Below are 26,987 nucleotides of genomic sequence, written 5' to 3' on the forward strand. Positions count from 1 at the left end.
CAATGTATGTGAGTGCGTGTGTATGTATATGTTCTGAGTGTGTAGTGGTGGTAGTCCTGGCAATCACACTCAGGAATTAGATATAAGACATCTCTGTGCCCCTGCCCCCAAAAGGACAATTAGATGCCAAATTTTGTTAATACTAACTCAGATATTTTCATATATCCTCTCTTTTGAAAATTTACATCTGCTAATTAAAGAAAGTAACACTCAAATAATTGTGAAGAGAGAGAACAGAGAACAAAGATCACCGTAACCCATCTCTTTTTTTTTTTTCTTATTTTGTATTTTGAGTTTAGTTCTTTCTTTAAAAATTTTTTTTCATAAGAGGCATGCCCAGGATTCCTTGTCAAAGGATGTGAGCATTTTTATGGCTCTTTATATATGATGTGTATGTATATTTTGTGTATGTACATATATTGCTAAATCACGTTTTAAAAGGACTGAATTTGAAAAAAGCAAGATATACAGAACAGTGTAAATAATATATTATTCACTGTGTAAAAAAGAGAAATGGATAAGAATATTCATACACATATTTGCATGTATATATACTAGCATGTATATATAATATATATATCTCATGTATATATAATTTACTTGTTCATGTGTAAGACATCTTGGAAGAATATACAGGAATTGACTGCCTCTGTAGTGAGTAAATGAGTGACTGGGGACAGAGGTAGGAGGAAAACTTTTCACTGTATAATATATCCTTTTGTACCTTTTAAATTTTGAATGGTGTGAATGTAACACTATTAAAATCATATAAAATTATATCCATTAGCAATGGGTGAATGTACCCATTGTTTTTTCCCCCCCATTATTTTTTAATTTGCACTTCCCACTGCCTTGGTTCAGCCTCAGCTTCTTTCACCTGGATCTTTGTGCTAGCCACTACTTGGTCTTTCTGCCCCTAATCAGTTTCTTTCTTCTCAAATCTTTCACATTGCTACCTGGGAAAGCAAAGGTCAGATAATCTCTCCTCTCCAAAAATTTTTAGTGGCATCCCATGGCCCACAGAATAAAGCTCAGAGTTATTCAGTTTAGTATTCAGTCTTCCACCATCTGGTCTGAAACTGTCCTTTCAGCTTCACCTTCTATATATCTTTGTATATATACCCTCTCTTTGTTACCATTTCTCTCTCCAACTAACTTCTCTCCCTCCTCCCCAAGAAAGAAAAATTTATTTCTATATTCATTCACATTGATTTTTATATTTTAGTCTGAAATATCCTTTCTCTCCATTTGCAGTTGTAATTGAATTTTCTTTTAAGGCCTATTCTGAATGTTACTTTCTCCTTCCTCCTCCCAACCCCATCCTACCAATCCTTAGAATGAACCACTCCTTTTTGGTTCCCATAGTTTATTTTTCATACTGTGGTTTGACACTCATATTCTAGTTAGTGGTTGACTTGTCAGTCTCTCTCAATTCTACTTTTAGACTTCCTTGTGTTGCTCCCCCTTTTCATTTGCAGTAGTCTCCCTGACATTATGCCTTTCCCCACTCCTGCCAGTCCTAAATTCTGGTGGTTTTGTGATCTTAGTAAACATATCAGATTATGTCATGCATTAAGAAGGAGAGGAAGAAGCAATTAACAGGAATTGGTAGAATCCATTCACTAGTAGTAGCAATATCATGCAGTCTATTTTTTTAATCTTATGTTTACATGCCTATTGTTTTGAAACATCAAAGAATATTTAGTCTTCATTTTTAAAAAAATGTTTTTATTGATTTTAGAGAGAGAGGAAGGGAGAGGGAGAGGGAGAGAGAGAAACATCCATGGGAGAGAAACATCAATCAGTTGCCTCCCGCACGCCCCCTACCAGGGATTGAGCCTGCAACCCCAGGTATGTGCCATGACTGGGAATTGAACCAGTAACCTCTTGGTGCATGGGACAGCACTCAACCAACTGAACCACACCAGCTGGGCTAGTCTTCATTTATAGATATGTGATATATCTTGGGGCGTGGGAGGAGAATGGAATTGCTGAAGATTTACAGTGAGTTAGTGGTAGGGCCAGGATTTAAACCTAGAACCCTTCCAGAAATGACTTTTATAGCATGTAGAGAGAACATGACTTTATTTTGGGGTGATATTTGTCAGGTACTATTAAAAATGTTCACTTTGGGCTGCTTCTTATGTAGGCTGATATAAAATTTGCTGTGATAGCCTCTCTGGTGTGTTTCAGAATACAACAACGGAAACATTTTTTATTTAATGCTGTCCTTGTTGAAAGTTTGGTCAGATTACAAATAAGAGCATTTGAAATGCTTAACCAAAAACTGATCCTTCTCATCCCTGTCTTTTTTGTCAGAAGTAACCACTTGTAATTCTTTTAGCTATTTATTTTGGTACTTTTCTTTATATTTCTATAGTGCTATTTCTAGACATTATTAAGTTCCTATTATATTAATTGAGGACTTCCTTATACTACACCTCCCACCCTTCTTTTTCCTCCATTCCCCTCAGTATATTTGTAATCATTAAGTTAATATTTGGTATCTACATTATTACTACTGATGTTTTAGTTAAGTCATGTGTTTTGATATTTCTTATTTCTGTACAACAAAAATACTTTTTCATGATTTACTTTTTCATAAAGTAAAAAATTACCTAACTTTTCACTTAGTAATTTGCATACCTATTGCCAGTTCATTATTTTAACAAATATTTACTCTGTGCCTACTATGTGTTAGGCATTATTTTTGGTGCTTGGGATACATCAGTGAACAAACTAGACAAAGATTTTTCTTCCTTTGTGAATTGATAATTCTAATTGGGAGATAGACAGTAAACATAATAAAAAGTACAATATATTGTATGTTAGAAGGTGATAGGTGCCAAGTGGAAAACAGAGCAACATAAGGGGGATTTGAAATACAGATACAGGCATGGGTTGTAAAACTAAATAGGGTGATAGGAGTGGGTCTCATTGAGAAGGTGACATATAAGCAAAGATTTAAATTTCTCCCAATGTTATTTTCCACATTGCCAAACAAATGCCTGGATAACATGACATTTCATTTTCCCTAGTGGCTTTCCTTTTTGGAGCCCTGTCTGCCTTGGCCAGGATTAGTTACTCTTGAGGCCTGCAAGCACAATTGTTGTCCTGGGATTTCCCCTGGCCATTTTCCTGAGTTGGATTATCTGTTTCCTAATTCCCACATGTTCCTCTTAGTTGGTTCATGTTCTCTCTTTGATGGAGCAGATTCTCCTATAGCTTCTTGAGGAAGAGTACATGAAGGGAGAAAAAAGTGTTGAGAATGTGGGTATCTTAAAGTGCTTTCAACCTATCTTTACAATTGATTGAAAATTTGTCTCAATTTAGAATTCTAGGTTGGAATTATTTCTCTCAGAATTTTCAAGGCCTTACTGCATTGTCTTCAAGCTTCCAGTGTTTCTGTTGAGGGGAGCATGATGCCCATGATTCATAATTTTTCATATGTGACCTGTTTATTTTCCTCTGAAAACTTTTAAGATTTTCTTTTTATTCCAATGTTCTGTAATTTTATGATGATGGGCCAAGTCCTGGTGTGGTGGTCTTTTGTTTTGTTTTTGTTTTTTAATTTATTGTACTTGACACTTAGTGGGCCCTTGTATTTTTCAATTCTGGGAAATTTTCTGGTATTACTACTTCGATAGTTGAGTGAAGTAGCTAAATTTATCAGTTGCAACTTCATTTTTCTAGATCAGTGATTTTTAACTGGTATGCCACAAGAATTTTTAAAACATGCAATACCTGACTATTTACTCAAGGGCTCTGACCTCTTTCTCCTTAGATTGTCAAAAAAAAAAAAAAAGACAGCAGCCAACACAACAATAGCCGATTGGTGTTAATGAATCAAAATTATACCTATCTTTTTTTGTCAGATTGGCAAAAAAATATATTTTTTGGTGTGCAGCAGAATTTTAGCAATTAGTTTATGTGTGCCATGAGATGAAAAAGGTTGAAAATCACTGTTATAGCATATCAGTACTTTACCAAGGTTCTTAAATCATGCTCTTAGTGTTTGTTTTTTCACTATCCAGAGATAAATTTTGCATTTATTATCTATATTTTGATTTTGATACTGGCCTTTAATTTATATTTTCACAAAACATTTCTTTGGGTATAAAATGATATTGAATAATTTTAATTTTTAAGTATACATTATTTATTTTTTAGTATGCTAGTGCTGAGGTCGATGGAGAACATTACATGACCCCGGAAGACTTTGTCCAGCGCTATCTTGGACTGTATAATGATCCAAATAGCAATCCGAAGATTGTCCAGCTCTTGGCAGGAGTAGCTGATCAAACCAAGGATGGGTAAGATCTTTATGCATTTTTTTGAAAACTAATTTTCTGCATCATCTAATTAAAAAATGGAAAAACCACAAGTTTACCTATGACAATCTGGAATTTTAATATTAATAAATCATATTGTTTTTAGATGATCATAAAAACTGTGTTATTTAGTGCCGTTATCAAGGATACTAGCATTTCTTTTTCTTTTGAAAAAACTTACATGTTGAAAGTCATATTTTATATATAATCTGAGCAGAATGGTTTTCAGATAACTAAGTGTATTCCTTTCATTCATTCATTCATTCATTTGTTCATTCAATAAATATTGAATACCTACTATCTACTATGTTTTGGGCACTGTTCTAAGTGCTAGAATTACATCAGTGAATAAGCTATGCAAAAATGAACAAAATTTAAAAGTCAATTATAACATGTTAGGAGGTTATAAGTGCTATAAAGAAAAACCAGGGAAGCCCGGCTGGGTGTGGCTGAGCGGGGCTGAGCCGTTGAGCATCGACCTAGGGTCCAGGAGATCATGGTTCGATTCCTGGTCAGGGCACATGCCTGGGTTGCGGGCTTGATCCCCAGTGGGGGGCATGCAGGAGGCAGCCGATCAATGATGACTCTCATCATTGGTGTTTCTCTCTCTCTCCCTCCCTCTCTCTGAAACCAATAAAGACATATTTAAAAAAAAAAAAGAAAGAAAAATCAGGGAAGAATTTAGAGTAGTATTTATTCATTTCTGTCTACTCATTTATTTGACAAACATTTATTGAACAACCACCATTTTCTCAACAGTGTTGGGCCTTAGAAATACAAACATAAATAAAATGGGGTTCCTGGTCTTAAGAAGAAGCTCATGGTCTAGTGAGATAGAGAATAGGTAAACAACAAGAAAAGTAATACTTTGGGGATAAAGTGCTACAGTAGAAGTATATAAAAGGTACAAAGGACACCCAAGAAATCACAGTTAAGTCTGTTTGGGGTGGTCAGGATGGCATCACAGAAGAGATGATGCTTGGGTGAAATCTGGCAAGATGAAAGGAGCTTGCTGGTGATTGGGCAATTAGAATGGAGAGTTCCAGGAAAAGGAGCAGCAGTGACTTGAAGCACCAAGGGGCACATGTATGTTTATGTGTGTGTGTGTGTATTTTGGGGAGTGAGAGTGGGGAGGTTGTGTTACAAATACTTTGGTGTGGTTGAGGTGTTGCTTTGTCACTGTCAGAGTTGTGCTTGGTTTTGTGTGCTAGACTTTGACTGTATACTATAGGCTCGTGACTCTCAGTCATGGAGATATTTTTAGCCTGGCAGTATATTGTGCAGCCACAGAAATAGCAAGGTGCATCTTACTAGAGTTTCAGTTTACTCAATTCACGGGAAAAAAGCACATCATTTTAATATTAAAATCACATATGACTGCATTATGGAGCAAATGGAATATTTGTATGAATTATAAAGAAAATTTGCCTTGCTTTGTGAATTCCAAGCTACATCCCCAGGCCTCCAAGGACCCAGGTTTCTTTTTCTCTCATACCTGTAGAGGTGCTTGTGTGAAAAACTGAAAAACTAGGCGATAAGGGATCTTTAAACATTATTTCCATCACCACAAATGGTAAGATTTTAGAAAAATGGTAGGTTGGAGTAGGATAAGACTTGAACGCAGTGAAATCTGTTTAGGAGACTGTTGTAATAGTTCAAGTAGAATTATTGGTATCTATTTTCTTTGAGTCCAGGGTTAATATTGTATTCATTTGTATTTTCCTGTAAAATCTAGCACAGTGCATGAAATTTACTATGCATATTTTATATCTTGGAAAGATTTTATATAATTTATCAATGGCAGATATTGGGGAACTTGTATATATTTTGTGTCTAGTCTCTAAAAAAGTAAAATCAGCTGATAAGTTACTGTGGGCCATTTAGTCATGGGGCCTGTCATAGTGCTTAAACAGTAAGACATATGTAAATTAATTATATTTAAGCAGAATTCCTTCTTCAAAATTAAAAGGTAGCACATACATTTAGTTCTTTTAAAATGATCAGAGTATTTATTATTAGTAATTTGGTCTGAGACCCATTTTCAGAGTATCGATATCTTCTCAGATGGTTTCTTTTGTGACCATCTAGTCCATCTCAGTGTCTTTTATGAAGTGTATCTTTTATGAAGCTTCATTCATGTGGTTCTCCCAGAGTCAGTTGAGTTGTTAAAAGTGTGATCAGGTGGAATCAAGGGTGTAAATTTCCAGAGTAGAATAGATCAAAAATGGGTTTTGGCCAGTAGAGAATCTAGTGATGTTGAATAGTGTTTACTTAAAAAACCCCACATCGATTGCCTCCTGTAAACCCTAATCAAACCTGCAACCTTTTGGTGTATGGGATGATGTTCCAATCAATTGAGTCACCCAACCAGGGCTATCTTTTATTTTTTAACTAATTAAATTTATTGGGATGACATTTTTAATAAGATTGTATAGGTTTCAAGTATACATTTCCATGATAGTGATCTGTATATTGCATTGTGTGCTCACCACCCAAAGTTGAATTATCTTCTGTCACCATATATCTGGCCTCCTTTACCCATTACTACCCCCCACCCCCTTTTCCTATGGTAACCATCATACTGTTGTCTGTGTCTATGAGTTTCAGTTTTATATTCCACATGAGTGAAATCATATGGTACTTAGCTTTTTCGACTGACTTATTTCACTTAGCATAATATTCTCAAGGTCCACCCACGTTGTTATGAATGGCAGTAATGTATTTCATCTTTTCTTGTGGCTGAGTAGTATTCCACTGTACCACAGTGTTTTTTACCTATCATCTATCAAAGAACACTTAGGTTGTTTCTATGTCTTGGACACTGTGAATAATGCTGCAGAGAACATAGGGGTGCATATATCTTTGCAAACAAATGTTCCCCAAATCTTCAGGTAGATAGCCAGGATGGGGATTGCTGGGTCATATGGTAACTCTATTCTTAATTTTTTGAGGTGCCTCCATACTGTTTTCCATAGTGACTGTACCAGTTAACATTTCCACCAACAGTGAATGATGTTTCTTGTTATTACTTTTCTTGTTGATAATAGCCATTTTAATAGGTGTGAGGTAGTATCTCATTGTAGTTTGTTTTTTCTTAAGCCCTCACCCAAGGATTTTTTTTTCTCATTGCTTTTCAGAGAGAGTGAAAGGGGGAGAGAGAGAGAGAGAGAGAGAGAGAGAGAGAGGAAACATCATGTGAGAGAGACATATTGACTGGTTGTCTCGCTCTAGCGCCCCTCAGGGATCGAGCCTGCAGCCGAGGTACTTGCCCTTGGCCGGAATCCAGCCCAGGACCCTTCAGTCCGTGATCTGACACTCTAACCACTGAGCCAAACCAGCTAGGGCATCTCATAGTAGTTTTGATTTATATTTCCCTAATTGCTAGTGAAGCTGAGCATCTTCTCATTTCTCTGTTCGTCATTTGTATGTATGTTTTCTTGGGAGAAGTGTATATTTAGGTCCTCTGCACAGTTTTTAATTGGGTTGTTTCTTTGCTTGGTGTTGAGTTGTATGAGTTCTTTTTATATTTTGGATATTAAGCCCTGGTTGGAGCTCTTGTTTGCAAATATCTTCTGCCATTCGGTTGGTTGCCTTTTTGTTTTGTTGGCAGTTTCTTTTGCTGTGCAGAAGCTTTTTAGTTTGATATAGTCCCATTCATTTAATTCTACCTTTACTTCCCTTACCTTTGGGATCAGATTCATAAAATCTTCTCTAAGACCAAGGTAATAAGCTTAGTACTTGTGTTTTCGTCTATGTAAATTACTGTTTCAGATCTTATATTTAGGTCTTTGATTCATTTTGAATTAATTTTTGTACATGGGGACAAATTGTAGTCTAGTTTTATTCTTCTGTATGTGGCTTTCCAATTTTCCCAGCACCATCTGTTGAAGAGGCTTTCTTTCCTTCATTGAATGTTTTTGGCTCCTTTGTCAAAAATTATTTGCCCATATACATGTGGTTTTATTTCTGAGCTCTTAATACTGTTCCATTGGTCTGTCTTTTTTTTCTGCTAATACCATGCTGTTTTGATTATTGTTGCTCTTTAGTATAATTCGAAGTCGGGTAGTGTGATACCTCTAGCTTCATTCTTTTTCTGAGGATTGCTTTGGCTATTCAGAATCTTTTGTGGTTCCATACAAATCTAATGATTTTTTTGGTCTATTTCTTTAAAAAAATATCATTGGGATTTAAAAAATATATGTATATCTTTATTGATTTCAGACGGAGGAAGGGAGAGGGAGAGACAGTTGAAACATCAATGATGAGAGAGTGGTCATTAATCAACTGCCTCCTGCACACCTCTGACTGGGGATCAAGCCTGCAACCCCGGCTTGTGCCCTGACTGGGAATCGAACCTTAATCTCCTGGATCTTAGGTCGACGCTCAACCTCTGAGCCACACCCGGGCAGGCTGTCATTGGGATTTTGATGGGGATTGCATTAAATCTGTTTATTGCTTTCGGTAATAGGGACATTTTAACTATGTTGATTTTTCCAATCCATGAACATGGAATATCTTTCCATTTCAGTGTGTGCTTTTCAGTCTCTTTTAATAATGCTTTGTAGTTTAACAGAATATATGTTCTTCACATCCTTTGTTAAGTTTATTCCTAAGTATTTTACTCTTTTTGTTGCAATTGTAAAATAAATTACTTTTTCATTTCTTTTTCTGAAATTTTATTGTTAGTATATAGGATTGCAGTGGATTTTGTACATTGACTTTATATTCTGGAACTTTACTATATTTGTTTATTGTTTCTAATAATGTTTTGGTGGAGTCTGTAGGGTTTTCTATATGAAAAATCATGTCACCTGCAAAAAGTGACACTTTTACTTCTTCATTCCTGATTTGGATACTTTTTATTTCTTTCTTTTGCCTCATTGCTCTGTCTAGGACTTCCAGTATCTTTAATACTTTTAATTCAAGAGAATCAGAGGCTTTGGTAATGTTTAAGGAAAATTAGGCCCAGGGAGGTTGATTGATTTGCTCAATAACACAAAATTAGTTCTCTTAATTTTCAGTTCATTTTTCTTTTTGCAATCATTAAATATCTATATCTATACCTATATCTCTATCTATCATCTATCTATCTATCTATCTATCTATCTATCTATCTATCTATCTATCTATCTGTCTATCTGTCTATCTGTCTATCTGTCTATCTGTCTATCTATCTATCTATCATCTATCTATCATCTATCTATCTATCTATCATCTATCTATCTATCTATCTATCTATCTATCTATCTATCTATCTATCTATCTATCTATCTATCTATCTATCTATCTATATCTATCATCTATCTATCTATCTATCTATCTATCTATCTATCTATCATCTATCTATCTATCTATCTATCTATCTATCTATCTATCTATCATCTATCATCTATCTATATCATCTATCTATCATCTATCTGTCATCTTTCCCCTTGTTCAATTTCCCAGCCCTTTACCTAGGACAGTGATGAAAGGTTAGACTACTTCAGTTAGTACTTTTTTTTTTCAGCCCTAAGAGGTATTTTTCTTGGTACTAGTGTAGTTTTTCGATGATGAATCCTATAGGTATGTAACTTGATATAGCACTACATAATATTGTTTATAACCACCCAAGATAAAATCTAAATTAATAGAAATAGTATTGACAGGTTTAAGTGATTTCGTTAAGTGCATGGGAAAAGCAGGTTTAGGAGTGGTCAAAACCATGCCCTTTTGTGCTCTGGCCCTCCTGCCCCCAACCCCAACTTTTCTTAGCATGTAAACTGCCCCCTTTCCTCCTTTTTCCCACTCCCTTTCCTCCAGTAGATAGTAAAATAAGCAGGAGTGTTTTGATGTAGGTACTTGCTTTGGAGAGCCATGTAGAAGAGCATTGTATGGTATAAATAGTACGATGAGTTGTCTAAAAAGTAAAGCCATTAGCCAAGTAGTGTTTGTGAGATTGTGGCTTAAACTTTGAAGTTCTGATTGTATAATGAAAAGCAAAGTGATTTTATGGACTAAATGAAGGTCTCAGGGACTATTACTGTTTGATCTAATCTAAAATATTTAGACAGTTGCTTGTTTGAAACTAAGTTCTAGAACCATAGTTTCTATATTTAGCTTTAGTCAGGATTTCATCTGGAGTTTCTGTGCTCTTATGATGTGGAAAACTGTAGTTTTTCTCTCTTTTACTTTTTCACAAGTGTTTTCCTTTAATATTTTACATGCATATAGAAGAACCTTTTATGCAGAAGTCTTGGTTGTTTTAGAAATTACAAATTATTAATATTTTAAAATTTTATAATTTCCATTCAGTAAATGATAAGGGAAAACTCTGTAGAAAAAATTAGAAAAAAATCAGATTTGTAAAATATTTCAAAGTTATAAAAGATATATGTTCTTTGTAAAATATCAAACAGCAAGTGTGGTATCCTCATTAAAAGAAAACAAACTATTACAGTATGAAATCAGTAATGCTTTTTTTCAACTCCACAGATAGTGGCTTGTACTTTTTTCTGCCAACATCTTGATTAGGTCCTTCTAGCAATAGGGGAATCCATGACAGGATAAAGGAAAAAGAGCTTTAAAAATTATTCTGAAACATGTTCGCTTTATGTTAGTGGTTAAGCAGATTATTTCTTGCTTTTTTAGAAGTATTGTTACATTATTATGTATTTTTAGCTAAAAATAGATAAGGAGCATATCAGAGAGACTAAGTGGCCTGTGATCTCATTTCTTCCCAAGATTTTATTATGAAAATTTTCAAACATTCTAGAAAGTTGAAAGGATTTTACAGTGAATACCCACATACCCACCACATACATTCTACCATTAACATCTTTCTATACATCTTTTTTCATGTGTCTATCTCTCCATCTTTCCATCAACCCATCTTATTTTTTTACACATTTCAAAATAAATTGTAGACATTAATGTACTTCTTCTTAAATACTTCAGCATGAATATTATTGACTGGATTTCAATATTTGTTTTGAGTCTTTTTCTTTAGATGTAAAATTTGCACACAATGAAAAATATAAATCTTTTTAAAAATTGAATTTATTGGGGTGACATTGGTTAATAAAACCATACAGGCGTCAAGTGTACAACTCTGTAACACATCATCTGCCTACTGCATCGTGCGCTCACCACCCAAAGTTCAGTCTCTTTCCACCACCACTTATCCCCCCTTTGCCCTCTTTCATCTCCCTGACCCTGTTTCTCTCTGACAATCATCATACTGTTGTCTGTGTCTGTTTTTTTTCTTAATCCCTTCACCTTTTTTTTTACCCAACCCCCCAAACCCCTCCCTTCTGACAGCTATCAGTCTGTTTTCTGTATCAATGAGTCTGTTTCTATTTCATTTGTTAGTTAAAGATACATTTGCTGAGTTTTGACAAATGCACACACCTGGATAACTTCAGGTAAATTATTTTTTATTGTGTTAAAAAATATATAACATAATAAAATTCGTATCTGAGGATATTTTATCCATTGATTTTTAGGGAGAGTGGAAGGGAGGGAGGGGGGAGAGAGAGAGAAAGAGAGAGAGAAACATTGATGTGAGAAAGACACATTGATTGGTTGCCTCCCGCACACGCTCAGTATCTAAGCTGCAACCCAGGTATGTGCACTTGACTGGAAATTGAACCCCCAACTTTTGGTGTATGGGCTGATGCTCTAACCACTGAGCAACATCTGCCACTGTTCTACTGTCTCATTAATTTCACTATTCTAGGTATGTCATATAAGAGGAATAATACAATATTTGTCCTTTTGTGTATGGCTCATTTCATTATAGCATAATGTTTTGAAGATTTATTTATGTTTCAGCATGCATCTGAATTTCATTTCTTTTTAAGGCTGAACAATATGAAGTGACTTACTTTTATAAATTGCTGATGCTTTTGTGTTACTTAATTGACTTTTCTTTCTTCAAATAAATCACTCTATATAACAAAGGTAACTCTGAGTATTGAGTGTTGGCTAAGTATTTCCCCAATACCTTCTTGTAATGGTCTACTTACTATGGATACCAGATACCCTTTCTGTTTCTCAACTCTAACTGTAAATTGGGGGAAAGAGGCAGGGAGGTGTATACTGAATTGAAGGCAGGAGTTGAGAGTCTGACTGGGCCCACTGAGTTGCTGAATGTTTTAGAGCAGATTATTTGACTTCTTTAGACTTTCCAAGGGTCCCTCTGGCTCTAAAGTTGCATGAATATATATGATTTGCTTTTATGAATATACTGATAGACAAAATGTAGATAGTTAATGAAGTTCATAACTTTATATTTTAAACAAAGGGCTACTTATTTGGAAACCTACCCAACAAGAGTCTCCAATCTCCAGGGATGGGATGTAGATAACTGATGAGCCCTGGTCTCTCTGAAGGAGACAGTTTCTGCTCGACTCCAGGGGCTGGTGCTGTTTGGCACCAGAGACCTGTTGCCCAAGCTTGCAGTTTGTCAAGAGGAGCCAGAAAACTGGATATTTACGTGAAATCTTATGATTTCCAAATGTTGGCAACTAATGCAACTAAAAAAAAAAAAATACTTTGCATGCCAAAGAAAATACACGTGTGAGCCAAATTCACTGCCATCTGACCGTTTATGACCTTTGCTAGTTAAATAGAAATTCTTTGCTCTCATCTCATAAATACAGAAAGTTTTACTACTGAGCATGAAATGTGTTTTAAAGCTACATATTCTGCATTTCATGGTAATTGTATTTTTGGTGTTCAATTCCTAAAGACTTGTTTTGGAAAAACCAAGGTGAAATATATATTTTTTAATTTTATAATCAGTCTAGCTACTTTTTTATTTTTATTTTTAAAATTACTCCTATAATAAGAAGTAATTCTAATTCTTCATTATAAAAATGTGAAACATTTCAGAAATATATAAAATAGAAAAATAGAAAGTGAAGGTCTTCTGTCTTCTCTAGGTCCTCCCCTAGACCACCACTGGGAAGTACTGTTAGACATTCTTGTAGTTTCAGACCATACCATACCATTGCTCTTTAGTTTTGTTCAGAGCTTAAAACCACATATTACTCATTGCTTTTTAGGGGTGTGTAGATGGTCTTGATGTTACCTGATATGTTATAACTTCATTTGTTTTTGCGACCCTAAAATTTGTGTAATGATAACACTTTTGAGTTTTACTATATGTTTTTTAGTATACCAGTGCATAAGGTGTTTTATGACATGTTGCCTCATAAACAGTTTTGATTATTAGATCATTCCGCCCAGGATTTATTAGGCACTCAAACTCCTAATGTCACCAAGTATTCTTTAGCATGGACACAGTGAGGGCATAGTCTTCAGTGCCCTGAATAACATCACCACTAAGGCTTTCCCACCATAAAGCTTTTCCCTCCATAAAGGGCAAAGGCATAGTATACATCATTGTTTTGGGTGTACTGTAACTTACATAATTTAAACATATTTTAAAGTGTTTTAAGTAATACAAAATGTAACATTTAATGTAAAATGTGTCTTAGATGACTGGGGGCATAAAATGAAATGTAAAATGTAGTCATTTTTTCTTAATGGGGAAAATGGGAAGCATGTCTCTAAAAAATCATGTTCACTCTGTAGTTTCCTACAGTTTGCATTTTTGCTGATTTTGTTTCCATAATAATGTTCAACATGTTCCTTTTTCTTTTGTAGTTTTCATAAAATTTTTATTACACTAGAGCAGTGATTCTTAACATGGGGGCTGCTATTGGCATCTAGTGAGTAGAAGCCAGGTATGCTGCCAAACTGATACAATGCACAGGAGGCCTCCACAACGAAGTATTATCCAGCTTAGAATGGCACTTTGAGTGCCAAGGTTGAGAAACTGATCTACAGACTTGTTCAGATTCAAGTTTAATTATTTTTGGTCTAGTTTGCTCTCTTTGTGTGATATTAGGGATTATTGATTATTGCCCAGGTCCATTAATTTGTTAGAGCTTTTCAAATGGGGGATATTCTAAGTTTATTCATTCCTTCTTTCTTTATTATCTGGAATACTTCTATAAAGACAAACTCTCTTCATCAATTATTTGGTTACCCTGAGCTATATAGTTCATGCAATAAAGGCAGGTTAAATGCCTGACATTCCCCCTTTCTTTACCAGCCAGTAATATTTTATATTTTATTCTAGGTTGATCTCCTATCAAGAGTTTTTGGCATTTGAATCTGTTTTATGTGCTCCAGATTCCATGTTCATAGTGGCTTTCCAGTTGTTTGACAAGAGTGGAAATGGAGAGGTGACATTTGGTAAGGAAAAGAAAAGATTGTAAGTGATAAGTGAGGTTAGTGAGGCTGGTCCAGTCTTTAATTCCTAAATCTAGTAACTGCATATAGATTGTTGTTTATTTAGGAGTTAGTCAATAAGTGAAGTATTACTTTCCTAAAAGGATTTACACAGGTCAAATTAAAATGGTTTTATTTTCTTGTAAACATTAGACTTGCAAAAAATTAAGGTTTCTAGGAAATGTCATTACTTTAACTCATAGAGTCACTGACACTTTCACATTCCTAAAATAAGTGGTGTAAAAATTTCTTGTTCTGAGCTAGCCTGGGCAAAAGTTGTTATGAAACAGACTGTGAACAGCAGCATTCTTTAAGGGGTTTCTGGGTAGAGCATTCAGAGCTTCTCTGTAGCATCTTTGGAAAATTGCTGTTGTTATTTTAACACCGAGAATGGAACTGAAGGAGGAGGTTAAGGCAAGAATAGTTAGCATTCTCTGAACCCCCTTTTTAGATTTTTGGTTTTAGGAAACCAGGCTAGGATATTAAAATTACCATCTGAGTTGGGTGTAGAAATTGATTTAAATCCTTTGATAGGCACATAAACTAGCACATTGTTGATGTCTCACAAGCTATAAACTTGGATTTCTATTTGTTGCCATGTATTAGTTTTTAAAGACACTTATTTGTAGAAATTAGTTTTTGTTTAGGAAAAGTATCAGCTAGTTTTTCCTACAACAGGCTTTTTTAATAAAAACAATGTGTTTTCAAGGACTTTGAGCGCTCCACCCTTTTCTTTCTTTAATATTTGGAATTTTTGTATTGTGGTAATACAACACAGCGCTTGCCATTTTAACCATTTTTAAGTGTATATAGTTCAGTAATATTGAGTATATTCACACTGTTGGGAAATAGATCTCCAGAACTTTTTCATCTTGTAAAACTGAACTAGAGCCCCATTTATGGTGTGAATTGGCATTAGTATGTGGTAGAGAAACTCTTGAAAGGTGGACTTTTCCTGAGAGACAGCACTAAATCTTTGTTCACTGTAGAATTTGTTCTAAAACAAATACTTTTTGTTAAACCCAAAAGAAGAAGTATCACTGCATGTAAGATTGGTGAGAACATACAGATGTTCAGAAGGACCAGGGTGCCTTTGCTGTGATCTTAGTGGTCACGTTTTCTAGCTTAGCATTGATCATTTCCTTCCTTCTGCCCATTTATCCAGTTATCTACTGTTTGAGAAGATTTTCCCAAATAAATACCTATGCAGAACGCTTTAGGTTCTTGTGCATATTTGGCATTCTCCCTGCTTTGGAGCAATCTCTGGCCATTCCGCCGCCTCAAAAATACCTAGCATAAAATCTTTGTGTCTCATCTTTCAGCATTAACCCTGTACTACTGACAATGCTACATTTTCAATTTTCAATAGGTATCACACATGCTCACTTCCAAATGTGCAGAAATGCTTGGGAAATAACTTGATACAAATATCTGCATTAGTGACAGTACCTGTGCTTCTATCATGTGCCCATTGTGTAAGAGTTAGATTTCCCAAAAACAAATTGTAATTTATTTTGTATCTCTTATCTTGATACCATGGTCCTTTGTGTCTCCTCCATTTGACTGGTTTCCCCAATTTCTATTTTTAAAAATAAGTCACTCAAGTTAGTTCATCTAACAGACTAACAATAGAGACTCATGCCATTGTTGATTAGTATATTAAAATGAGTGTAGGAAGTAGCCGAGTGGTTTACACCACCTTAATATTTCATGTAAATTAAAGTTCGTAGTTATCAGATCCCATCTACAGCATTTTATAGATCTTTTGTTTTTCCCTCAGACTATGGTTTATGAGTTAGGACTTTAAGAAAATATAACTAGATGAAAACAAAACAAATCAGTTTTAGTTTTTATAGCACCTGGTATGAACTGAAGAACATATGAACCCTCCAGAATCCTGCTTTCATTCTACTCCATAATCTATAGATGGGAAGATTCTTAAGGAATAAGATAAAACTGAGCCCCCTTTCAACATTGTTCCTGGGGGCCTGGGTAGCTGGATGGTTCTCTCGATGGTGCTCACCTATTTCCTGGGGAAGTCGACTGTTTCCCCTTCCTGCCCTGCTTCCCTAGTTTTGAGGATCCATTTTTAAACACTATTCTTGACTAAAATGAAAAGAATCATAATGAAAAAGAGAAAGTTTAATTTGATATTCTTAAGAAAAGAGGAAAAACATTGAAATTGTTAGAAATGCCATTTAACAAGATTTCTAAGGCTGTATTTCAAGACTATAGAGTTTTAGCATAAGAAAATAATTAACTTGGAGTTAATTTTTATAGGATTTTTGGATCTGTGATAAAGGTCAGTTTTCATGTTTGTACCCACTTAATAAAATGAATTATGCTTGTGTATTTATAGACATATGTTTAAGTAAAGGGAAATTTTAGATCCATTCTAACTTGAAATTCTTTTCACCAAATGGCCTTATGTCTTCTAGTTTGAAGCATATTTAAAGAATAGTTTTCTGTCGTGCACATCAGGAGAGAAAGGTGGGAGAGAATACTGGATGCAAGGTGTAATGGAGTGGGGAAAGACTGTTATGCCATTGGTATCTCTCATGGACTCCGGTGATGATGTTATCTGTGTACTTGTATATACTGTTCTCATCTATGCTTTTGTTTTTTTAGATATGCTTTTTATACATATCAAATTATATACTTGTGTGCATCTTTCAAGTATTTATATGCATAGCAATATTGAGTAACATTTTCTTGAGTTCTAGACAAGTTTTTTTTTTAATTTTATTGTTAGAGATACTTTTACTCTGGGGGAGAGGACTTATATTGAGACCTTGGCAATCTATTGCAGAGTGTGCAGGCTCAGGAGAGGGTTCTGGAGTTTTTAAAAGAGTGACTAAAACCATTAGTTTATTGTTTCCTCTGTGATGTCCCTTTAATAAAACTTCTAATGCATGCTGTGGGTTACTTAATGGCTTGTATATCTGTTACTGCCTGGTGGCATGAACCTTGTAGAGGCCATTGCATGACTGGTGTGTGTTAGATACAGTACAAGCTTGCCTTGGTCTTACTAGTGCACTGGATATTCTGCTTGATAGAATTAGCTTGAGGTCACCGGGATAACCAGTTATACTACATTGTATTGTCAATAGCTGATATGCTTTTGTCATAAATTTAAAAAATAAAAGCCTTTTGCTTTAACAAAGAGGTGATCATTTAAAATAAACAACCACCCAAACTCTTCATCTATTAACTAATAAATGGATATAAAACATGTTATACATTCTAAGTTTTCTATTAAAATCTTATCAACATTGTGTTTCAAAATATTTGCCTAGGAGTAAGAACTCTCCAAAGTGTACTTTTCCAAGGGCACATCTTCACCCCCTGACTGTAGGATCCTCAAAAAGCAGGGATTCCTTTTGATTTCATACTGTCTTTGACCACCAATATGTACAGCTAATAAAAATGCATTTCAATTATGCCTCTAAAACAGTCTCTTTCCCCCTCAAGGGAAGAATAAATTAGGCATAACCACTGCTGTTATCAAAAGGTTTAGGAGATGGAAGTCTCCATATGAAAAATGTTGTACCTTCTCTCAGTGGAAACAAAACTGTAGACATAGAATGATATGAATACTAATGCTAGTAAGTACCCAGTTTAACCTGGAAATAATTAGAACTTCACCTGGGCATTCACATTAAATCTGAGAAGGTCATATTAACACTCAAGGCTATTAGAATGGCTATTAGAGTGGCTATTAGAGTTTGAGGTTAAAGAAAAAAAGGACATGCTGTTATTAGTTTTTATACCACTTGGTGACAGACTGTTAAAGTATCTAGCTTCTATAGTAATAGATGCTCTTTAAATTCATCTTTCCTGAGAAATGGACCTTTACATAAATTTGGCAGCATGACTACTCTGTTGACTGACTGTACAGTAGTCCCTTCTGGAGGTAGGTAAAGGATTAAAAGAAATACTTCCCCTCAGAAAAACAGTAGAGGTCACCCAGGAAACTAATGGTCACCTGGGAGTAGCACCTAGAAGTCTGGGACTGAGTCTACATGCTATGTTGAGTGGACTTCCTCTACAAGTTCCTGTTGTTGATCTTTATTTTGTTGTTGTTTGTTTTCCTTTGTTTTCTTTTTTGGTCTCTTAGTTGTTCCCCTTCTTTTCCCTCAAGTTTTCCTTCACTGAAAAACTCTTTACTTCCACAAGTCTTGCCATTGTTTTTGTTCAGTGACACACAAGGGTATTCATTGTTCATGGTGGGAGTCCTAAAAGCCTCTCTGACTTCACTTTAAGAACTGTGCAAGTGAAACTCAGCTGTTGAGGACTTTTTTCCCCCTGACACTAAAAATGTTTGGTCTCAAGCCTGTCAGTTGGAAGCAGTGGCTCCTGCTGGGCTGAAATCCTTGGAATCAGGATGTCGTTGGGCTGATGGTAGGTGGGCTGTGTCACAGGGCTGATGGCTTGTATACCTACAGGAGGAGTTCTCTGGCCACACCGTTGGTACAGCAGCTCCTTCCAGGCTCATTCATGGAACAGGCATGGCGGCAGTCTTGGAGAAGAGTGCCAGCCCCGGTCAGAGGTAATTTTGTACTGCAGAAAGGTGAACAAGACCAGTAGGAAGCTCCCATAAGGACCAGGGGAGGGATGAGGGTGGATGAGATGGGGAGACACAGTGGGGGAAATTAAAACCTCTGTTAAGACATATTTACATAATATATATGCTTCAATGTATATTTCATCTAGTCCAATCATCATAAGTGACTGATACCGCTAAACTTACTAATGTTATACGTCTGTGAACATTTTTAATCACAGTTATCACCATTACCTGCCCTCCTGACAAATTATTGTGCTCCTCTCCTCTGAGGACAGAGAACATAGTGACCAGCTACTTTTGTATCTGGCCCCAATGACCTTTTCTAGGAATTAGAAACCATCTCTTTCCATAAGCCCATGCTCTGCAGGAAGTGAAAAAGAGGTCTATTGTTTTCTATACATCAGAAAACGAATGGATTCCTATTTCCCTTAGCAGTGCCAACCTAGTATAAAACACCAGATCATGATCTTGCTGCCAATAAGATGTGACTGTCATATCCCTCTCGTCCGGGCCAGAACTATGGCTACTGAAATAGCACTCCAAGAAGTGCTATTTAGAGCTAAAGACCCTTGTTTGCCACTGGAAAGACGGGATTCTCTCTGGGGGGACAACTTGTTATGCAGTGTCAGTTAGATGTATGGGGTATGTTTGAGATTATTGGTGTTCCCTTTCATGTCATGCAGAGCCTGACAAAAAGCTGGTAAGATAAGAACATCAGCTATTTGAGCTATTGCCTCATACAAGTTTAAGTTCTTCAGTTCTAGAGCTTTGTCTAACTTTTTTTTGATAAGCACATCTTGGTAAAAGTGAAATGGTAATTAAGAATTGGACTTCAAAACAATAGTGGTACTAGTTATTTCTGTAAGCTTCCTGAATTAGCCGTAGGCAGTTGATAGTGTAAATAATAACAGAAGGAAAGTGAGATACATCAAGAAGTGCCAAAGTAGGTTTGAAATTTTGTTAGTAACTACAGTTGTAGCCTGTGACATGGCTAAAATAATTAAAAGTGTCTAAGGGTAGTTAATAAACCACAGCACATTATAATGGTCATGATGCGAAACCATATACAAAGCTATCAAGTGCCCACTTTGGGAGAAATAGGAAAAGTTCAAGCAAATACTTATGGAAAACGACACTTCAGTATTTGAGGAAATTACTATGAGTACTTTAGGCCATCATTTAATTGTTTCAAAGATGTTCTGAGATCTTATTTAGAGGTGGCTAGGAAGTTTATATAATAGGATTTCAGTTAAAGTTTTTATAGAGTTATTTTCCTAAATATAAATTATACATTGTAATTTTGGTTTATAAATTTTCTTCTTGTGATAGTAAAAAATTTTCATAGTTAATTTTTTGTAGTTTGAAAGCTTCTGAATTTTTTACTTTATTTGATATAGTTTCACACTTGAGATTCTGCTATCTTCTGATCACATAAAGGGAATTCAGTTTTATTCCACCACTATATAAAAACTAGGTAGTATATGTACATTTTTTATCAAATAGTTGAGCTTTGGGACTTGTGACCTGTAAAATAAAGATTATAATAAAATAACTTATTCCCTTTAATAAATAATATTAATACTATTTAAATATATGTAGTTATTTAATTTATCCTGTTCTGCTTTCCATTTATCTCTTCATGTTTCCTTAGTTTCACACTTTGTTAGACCTTAAAAATAAGAAATCTAATCAATGTGGGAATAGAAGCAGCCAATTAAATTGGAGAATCCTAATTTTTTTTTCTGATCTGCCATAATATTTTTACCTCTAAAATATTTTAATTATTTTGTAAACTTTAACATATAATGTGAGGTTTCATGTAGATTTAAGGGTAATCCTTTGTGTGGGTTAGAAGGCAGAATCCCATGAATTGCTGTTGAGTTAATGATTTGCTTTTAGAAACAAAAACCCATATATTTAATTTGTGTTTTTGGAAGATGAAAATGATATGATTTGAAAATTCTGCAATACTGTTGCTAATTAGGCAAGAACTACATTCCTGTGAAAGTAAAGATGAGAATCCCATCTCCCCAGTGACATCCAATGCCTTCTTCCAAGTTACTGATTGTTGTGATCTATTCAGAGCTCTTATATATATTGAGTAAAGACTGGCAGGAATTCTTGTTCAGGATTCTTACACCACATGTCCTCCCCACCCCCAACATAGCAATGCTTTTATCAAGAAAAAAAGGTATATAAAGCTAAAGGGAATCCATTAAATCATTTACAGTATGAGATCTGTATCTTATTTAAAGAATTTGAAGAAATTAGAGAAAATAGCATAGTTGAAGATTTTAAAGTATTAAACTTCTATTTACTAATTCTCTAGTATAATTGATAGCTATTCATAATAAAACCCTTTCACTAATATAATTGGCTTAAATTTGAAAATAATTTTGTTCTTAAGACTCAGTAAAACAGGCTTCCTGCTTTCTTAACTTTTTAATGATTTTTTTTTTTTTTGGCATGAGCTTCTAAATTAGTCTCTCCAGCCTATGCTTGTTAAAGTACCAGTCATTTGTGAACTGACTTTTACAGCAAGTGTAGCACTGTGTAAGAAAGTGAATGACCTGATTAGTGCATGAAGACAAGCTGTCAGGGGTTCTGGCTGTATATTCCGCAATGTGACTGGTTCTTACCTAAAGTTAGTGTACTGTGCTTAGTCCTTCTTTATTTAAAAGTGAATCACTAATTTCACTTACCTTAAAATATTTTAATGGTTGAGACTAATAATCATGGTTTTTATGAGGATTTCGAAGCTTTGTGTCAAGACCATATTTTTGACAATATCAGAAGCTTTTAATAAGGTGCTTGCTGCTGAGCTAATGATATGCTTTTGGTAGTATTTCTTATACCTATCTTCAATAGACATATTCAGGATAGTGTGAATGTAATAATCAAGCCTCAATCAAACCATACTTAGTATGACAAATATTGCATTATACTGTAATTTAGGTATTCATGCTTCTGATAAAGGGCTTAATTCGACTCCTCGAGGAACCGGGAAAACACTATTGATTTTATACCAGAATGCAGAGTAGCAGCCATTTATAGTGCAAGATATAAATCACTTCCTAATTAAAATTATATCAAGAGAAATTAAGAATCTCATGGCCTTATATGTAATGGTACACAATATTAAGTGTAAAATTATATTTTGTATCAATTCTGTTTCTGTGCATGGGTTTCTGGGCACAAAAATCTTTGCAGCTAATCTTAATAGAATCAGATAATATTGACTTTTAAAATTTTTCTTAATTTCTTTCTGTAGGAACATTGCAGTGGACTAAACTATTTATTCCAGATATAATTTATTTATTTTTGTTTTCCCTTTTAAGAAAATGTCAAAGAAATTTTTGGACAGACTATTATTCATCATCATATCCCTTTTAACTGGGACTGTGAATTTATCCGACTGCATTTTGGGCATAATCGGAAGAAGCATCTTAACTACACAGAATTCACACAGTTTCTCCAGGTGAGCTGGGTTTTCATAACTGGTGTAAATATATACCATTCCTCCTCCACCTCCTTTCCTTTAAGTTTTACTAAGTTCATTATAAAAACTAGCAGTCCCCTGTGGCGTTTTATCTCCGTTTTTCATTTACTACTCCCAGAAGCATCTTCTTTAAAACTTTTATAATTTTTTCAATGTTTACTTCCATGACTTTAAATAATAAACTTGTGTTGGCACTTCTACTTTTTAATTTTTCACTTTTAGGTATTTTTGATTGCATTTGAACTATGGAAGATTAGTAGCTACTTCTTTCACCTCTCCCTCTCTACCACAGACTTGGATTTTCTGCCCCCAACCCTTACATCTCATGATTCTACTTAGATCCATATCATATTTGAATTACTATAATTTTATAAATACTATGCATAACTAAAATGATTACTTTTCTTAGAGTTTCTAGTTTTTCTTATTTGTTTAGTTTTCTATGTATTAATGTAATTCATTCTCAAACTCTGCCTCAGTTATTAGAATCTCATTTTAATATGTTTAAAACACATTAGGTATTCTATCAATTTCATCTTCTTAGAGCTCTCCAGGAGCTTTCTTTCTTTTTAAAAAAATTGAGGTAAAATTCACTTAACATAAAATTAACCATGTAAAATTGCACAGTTTAGTGGCATTTAGTACATTCAGTGTTGTACAACCACTACCTCTAATTCTAAAACCTTTTCATCACCTCAGAAGAAAACCCTGTACCCATTAAGCTGTCACTCCCCATTCCTGTCTCCCCAACCCCTAGCAACCATCAATCTACTTTCTACCTCTATGGATTTACCTATTCTGAATATTTCATATACAGTTGACCCTTGAACAACATGGGCTTGAACTGCACAGGTCCACTTATATATGAATTTTTTTTCAGTAAATATGTACTACTATAAATGTATATCTTCTTCCTTATGATTTTCTTAATGACATATTCTTTTCTCTACCTTACTTTATTGTAAGAATACCGTATATAACACATATAACATAAAACATATGTATTAATCTATTATTTTTTATTGGTAAGGCTTCTTGTCAACAGTAGATTATTAATAGTTAAATTTTGGAGATTTTTGACTGTGGGCAGGTTGGTGCCCCTAACCCCCATGTTATTCAGGGGTTAACTATAAATAGAATTAATTATACAGTATGATTTTTTGTGTCTGGCTTTTTTTCACTTAGCATAATGTTTTCAAGGATTATCTATGTTGTAGCATGTATTAATACTTCATTTCTTTTTATGGCTGAATATTATTCCATTGTATGGATATACCATACTTTTTAATCCATTCATTAGTTAATGAACCCAGTGTTGTTCTCACCTTTTCACTACTGTGAATAGTGCTGCTATGAACATTGATATACAGGTTTTTGTTTGAATACCTATTTTCACGTCTTTTGAGTATATCCCTAGGAGTGTAATTGCTGGGTCATATGGTAACTTTTTTGCTTAACTTTTTTACTTCATGATTGGAGGCTGGACTTTGTTCTTGATGCATAGCTGTTAGCCTGTGATCTCCTTTCACTTCACCTTCATACTGGGGAATCCATTTGCCTTTCTCTTATGCTGAATCTCCATGTGCTGGATTTCATCTCTCCTTTTATTATGGTTTATTTCTTCTTTTTTGGTGGAATACTTCCTGCAGGGGCTTCCTGAGGAAAGTAAGTAGTTTTTTGTGAGACTTTTTGTATGAAAACCTCTGCTTAATTACTAAGTTTGCTAGGTATAGAGCTCAAGTAGGAATTTACTTTCCTCCTAATTTTGAAAACACCCCTCTCGTTATCTGGCTTCCAGTGTTGCCACTGAGAAGTCCAGTGCCATTCTTACTCTTGATTCTGTTTTGAAACTTTTTTTTGAGTTTTAACACTCAAAAAGTGTTTTGAAATTTCACAATGATATTACTTGGTGTGAGTTTCTTTTTGTTCATTTTGCTGGGCATTCAATGAGCTCTTTTAATTTGAAAACTTATGTCTTTCAGTTATTGAAAATATTCTTATTACTTTTCTTATTTACTCTCCTATTCCTTTCTAGAACTAGTAAATATATTAAATGTATGATCATTTAGTTTTCTTTTCTTCTGTATTTTCCTTCTGAGCCTTCTATTCAGTTTTTAATTTTTATTGTATTTCTAATTTTCAGGAACTCTATTGGGTTTTCTGAACATTTCTTTTTTTAAAAACAGCATACTATTATTCTTTGGTAGCTATACTATGTTTTTACTACTCCAAAGATATTAGAGATAGGGGGTTCTGTTTTTGTTTTTTAAATTTCCTTCTCCCTGCAGGTGCATTTCCTCCGAATTTCTTCCTCTCGGTCGGGGCCTGTTCCATTTGGTGGCATTTCTCACATGCCTGATAGCCCTTGATCCTCATCTCGTGTTTAAGATTAAGGCCTCCTGGGAGCTTTGGCCACGGGGGCTTATTAACCCTGGGCCTTGCCGTAAAGCTCTCTGGCTCTTCCTGTATGTTCAGGTCTTTTCTTTTGAATTGGGGAATCAGAGAATAATCATCCGGCCTCCCATCTGGATTATTAGGTCTGGATTTTGACATTCTGCCTGCTGAGTACAAGACAACGTTCAGTATGAAGATGGACTTTCATTTACTTATCTCTTTTCAACCATGCCTGGTCTTCCCTGTTCTAGAGATCCTCTGGTAAACTTTCCAGGCAATGAACCTCTAGTCTTTTGCCAAGGTTAGGAAAGGGCAGAGGTCTAGCTATGGTGCAGTAAGGCAGCTAATTAACTGCTTTTTAAACAGACTTCCATCTAAGCCTCCTGTTTTCAACTCCACCTTCACTGTCACATGTAGGGGTACTAGTCAGCCAATTTCTGAGTCTTTTGGGGGTCTGTCCTGTACATTGGATTGCTTTTTTGGCTTTCTCTACTTCTAGTTTTCGTGGTTCTGCTAAGTCAGTTGTCAGTTGCCCTTCTCTCTAATCTTAAAAATGTGGTTGCTGTCTTCTCTTTTTCCATTCTCATCGTTCTTGAGTTTTTGCTTTGTTTGTTTTTTATTCCTTTATTGTGATTTTGTGAACAGTGAAGTTTTGGAAGACAGCAGATTTAAATGTGTTAGTTCAGTCTTATCCAAAGCCATGCTGTTTCTGAAGCTCTGCTACTTCCATCTCATAGTATATGAAATGCATTTCCTAGTGCATAATTTCCTTTATCTTTTCTTCAGTTCTCCTATTCGCCCTTTCAATCCAGAAGCAGACTTATTTTTATTTTATCGTTTATTTAATGGAATATCTATCTTTTTAGATAAAGTATCTTTTTAGAGTATCCTTATTGTTTTTTTATTGTTGTTAATCCTCACCTGAGGATATTTTTTCCATTGTTTTTTTTTTAGAGAGAGTGGAAAGGAAGGAGGGAGGAAGGGAGGAAGAGAGAGACAGAGAGACAGAGAGAAAGAGAAAGAAAGAGAAAGAGAAACATTGATGTGAGAGAGACACATTCATCTGTTGCCTCCCACACCGGCCAGGGCTAGAGTGTCCTTATTTTATCTCTTATAAGCTCAGGGTATTATTTTTCTTCATTAGGGTGATCACAGTTTGAAAATTAATATCTTTTAGGTGTGGGTATTTGTAGAACCCAGTGCTTGTTCTAATACTTTCAATGTTAGTGCCTACCTGACTGACCTTGTAAAATGCTAAACTTGAAAAGTTGAAAATATTATACATCTGAGAGATGAAACTAATGTTTTTAATGATTTTTCCAAAGATGGCTTGCTCTCATTGCTGGTTCCCTTGCATTTACCAAAGACATTTTATAATATCTATTTTACCCTGATGTTTTAATTATAATAAATAAACTGAGAGCTTTATATAAGGGACTTCTTCTTTCTTTGTGTTGCTTCCTATTTTGAAGTTCTCAATTTCAATTTTTAAAACTTTTTATTTTGAAAGACTTCAAATATATAAAAATAGAATAGGCTAATCAACCCCATGTACTCATTAACCAGCTTCAACAATTATTAACTGGTCAATCTTGTTTTATTTGTACTCTCCACTCTGCTCCTCTACTGGATCACTTGGAGGCCTGTCCCATACACTCCATAGTTTTATCTGTGATACTTCAAGGATATATCATTAAAAGATACATAAAATTTAACTGCTGACTAATAAAAAATGGAAAATCTATTACAATGAAGATTCTGCTTTGTCTTTACTATAAAGGTCCACATTTTCTTTGGTACTGAGTATTATTAATAAGGCTTAATCATGCCTGTGGTTGGCACTGGATATTTCTGAGAGTCTAAGACATATACATAGAGAAGACAGAAACATTAAAAAGAGATGTAAAGAAGGAGA

The 26,987-nt window shown here is 34.8% G+C and overlaps 1 protein-coding gene across 7 annotated transcripts in view; it reads left to right on the plus strand.

The window, feature by feature from the left end:
- Positions 1–26,987, plus strand: part of SLC25A12 (solute carrier family 25 member 12) — a 160,506-nt gene that overhangs the window by 89,549 nt on the left and 43,970 nt on the right. For all 7 annotated transcript variants that reach the window (XM_081143168.1, XM_081143171.1, XM_081143170.1 and 4 more), the window contains 3 exons: positions 4,171–4,313; positions 14,461–14,576; positions 22,518–22,657. In XM_081143168.1, the coding sequence (XP_080999294.1) occupies positions 4,171–4,313; positions 14,461–14,576; positions 22,518–22,657 (399 nt within the window). The remainder of the gene's footprint in view (positions 1–4,170; positions 4,314–14,460; positions 14,577–22,517; positions 22,658–26,987) is intronic.

The sequence above is a fragment of the Miniopterus schreibersii genome (genome assembly GCF_964146895.1).
Source record: "Miniopterus schreibersii genome assembly, chromosome: 7".
Lineage (NCBI taxonomy): Eukaryota > Metazoa > Chordata > Mammalia > Chiroptera > Miniopteridae > Miniopterus > Miniopterus schreibersii.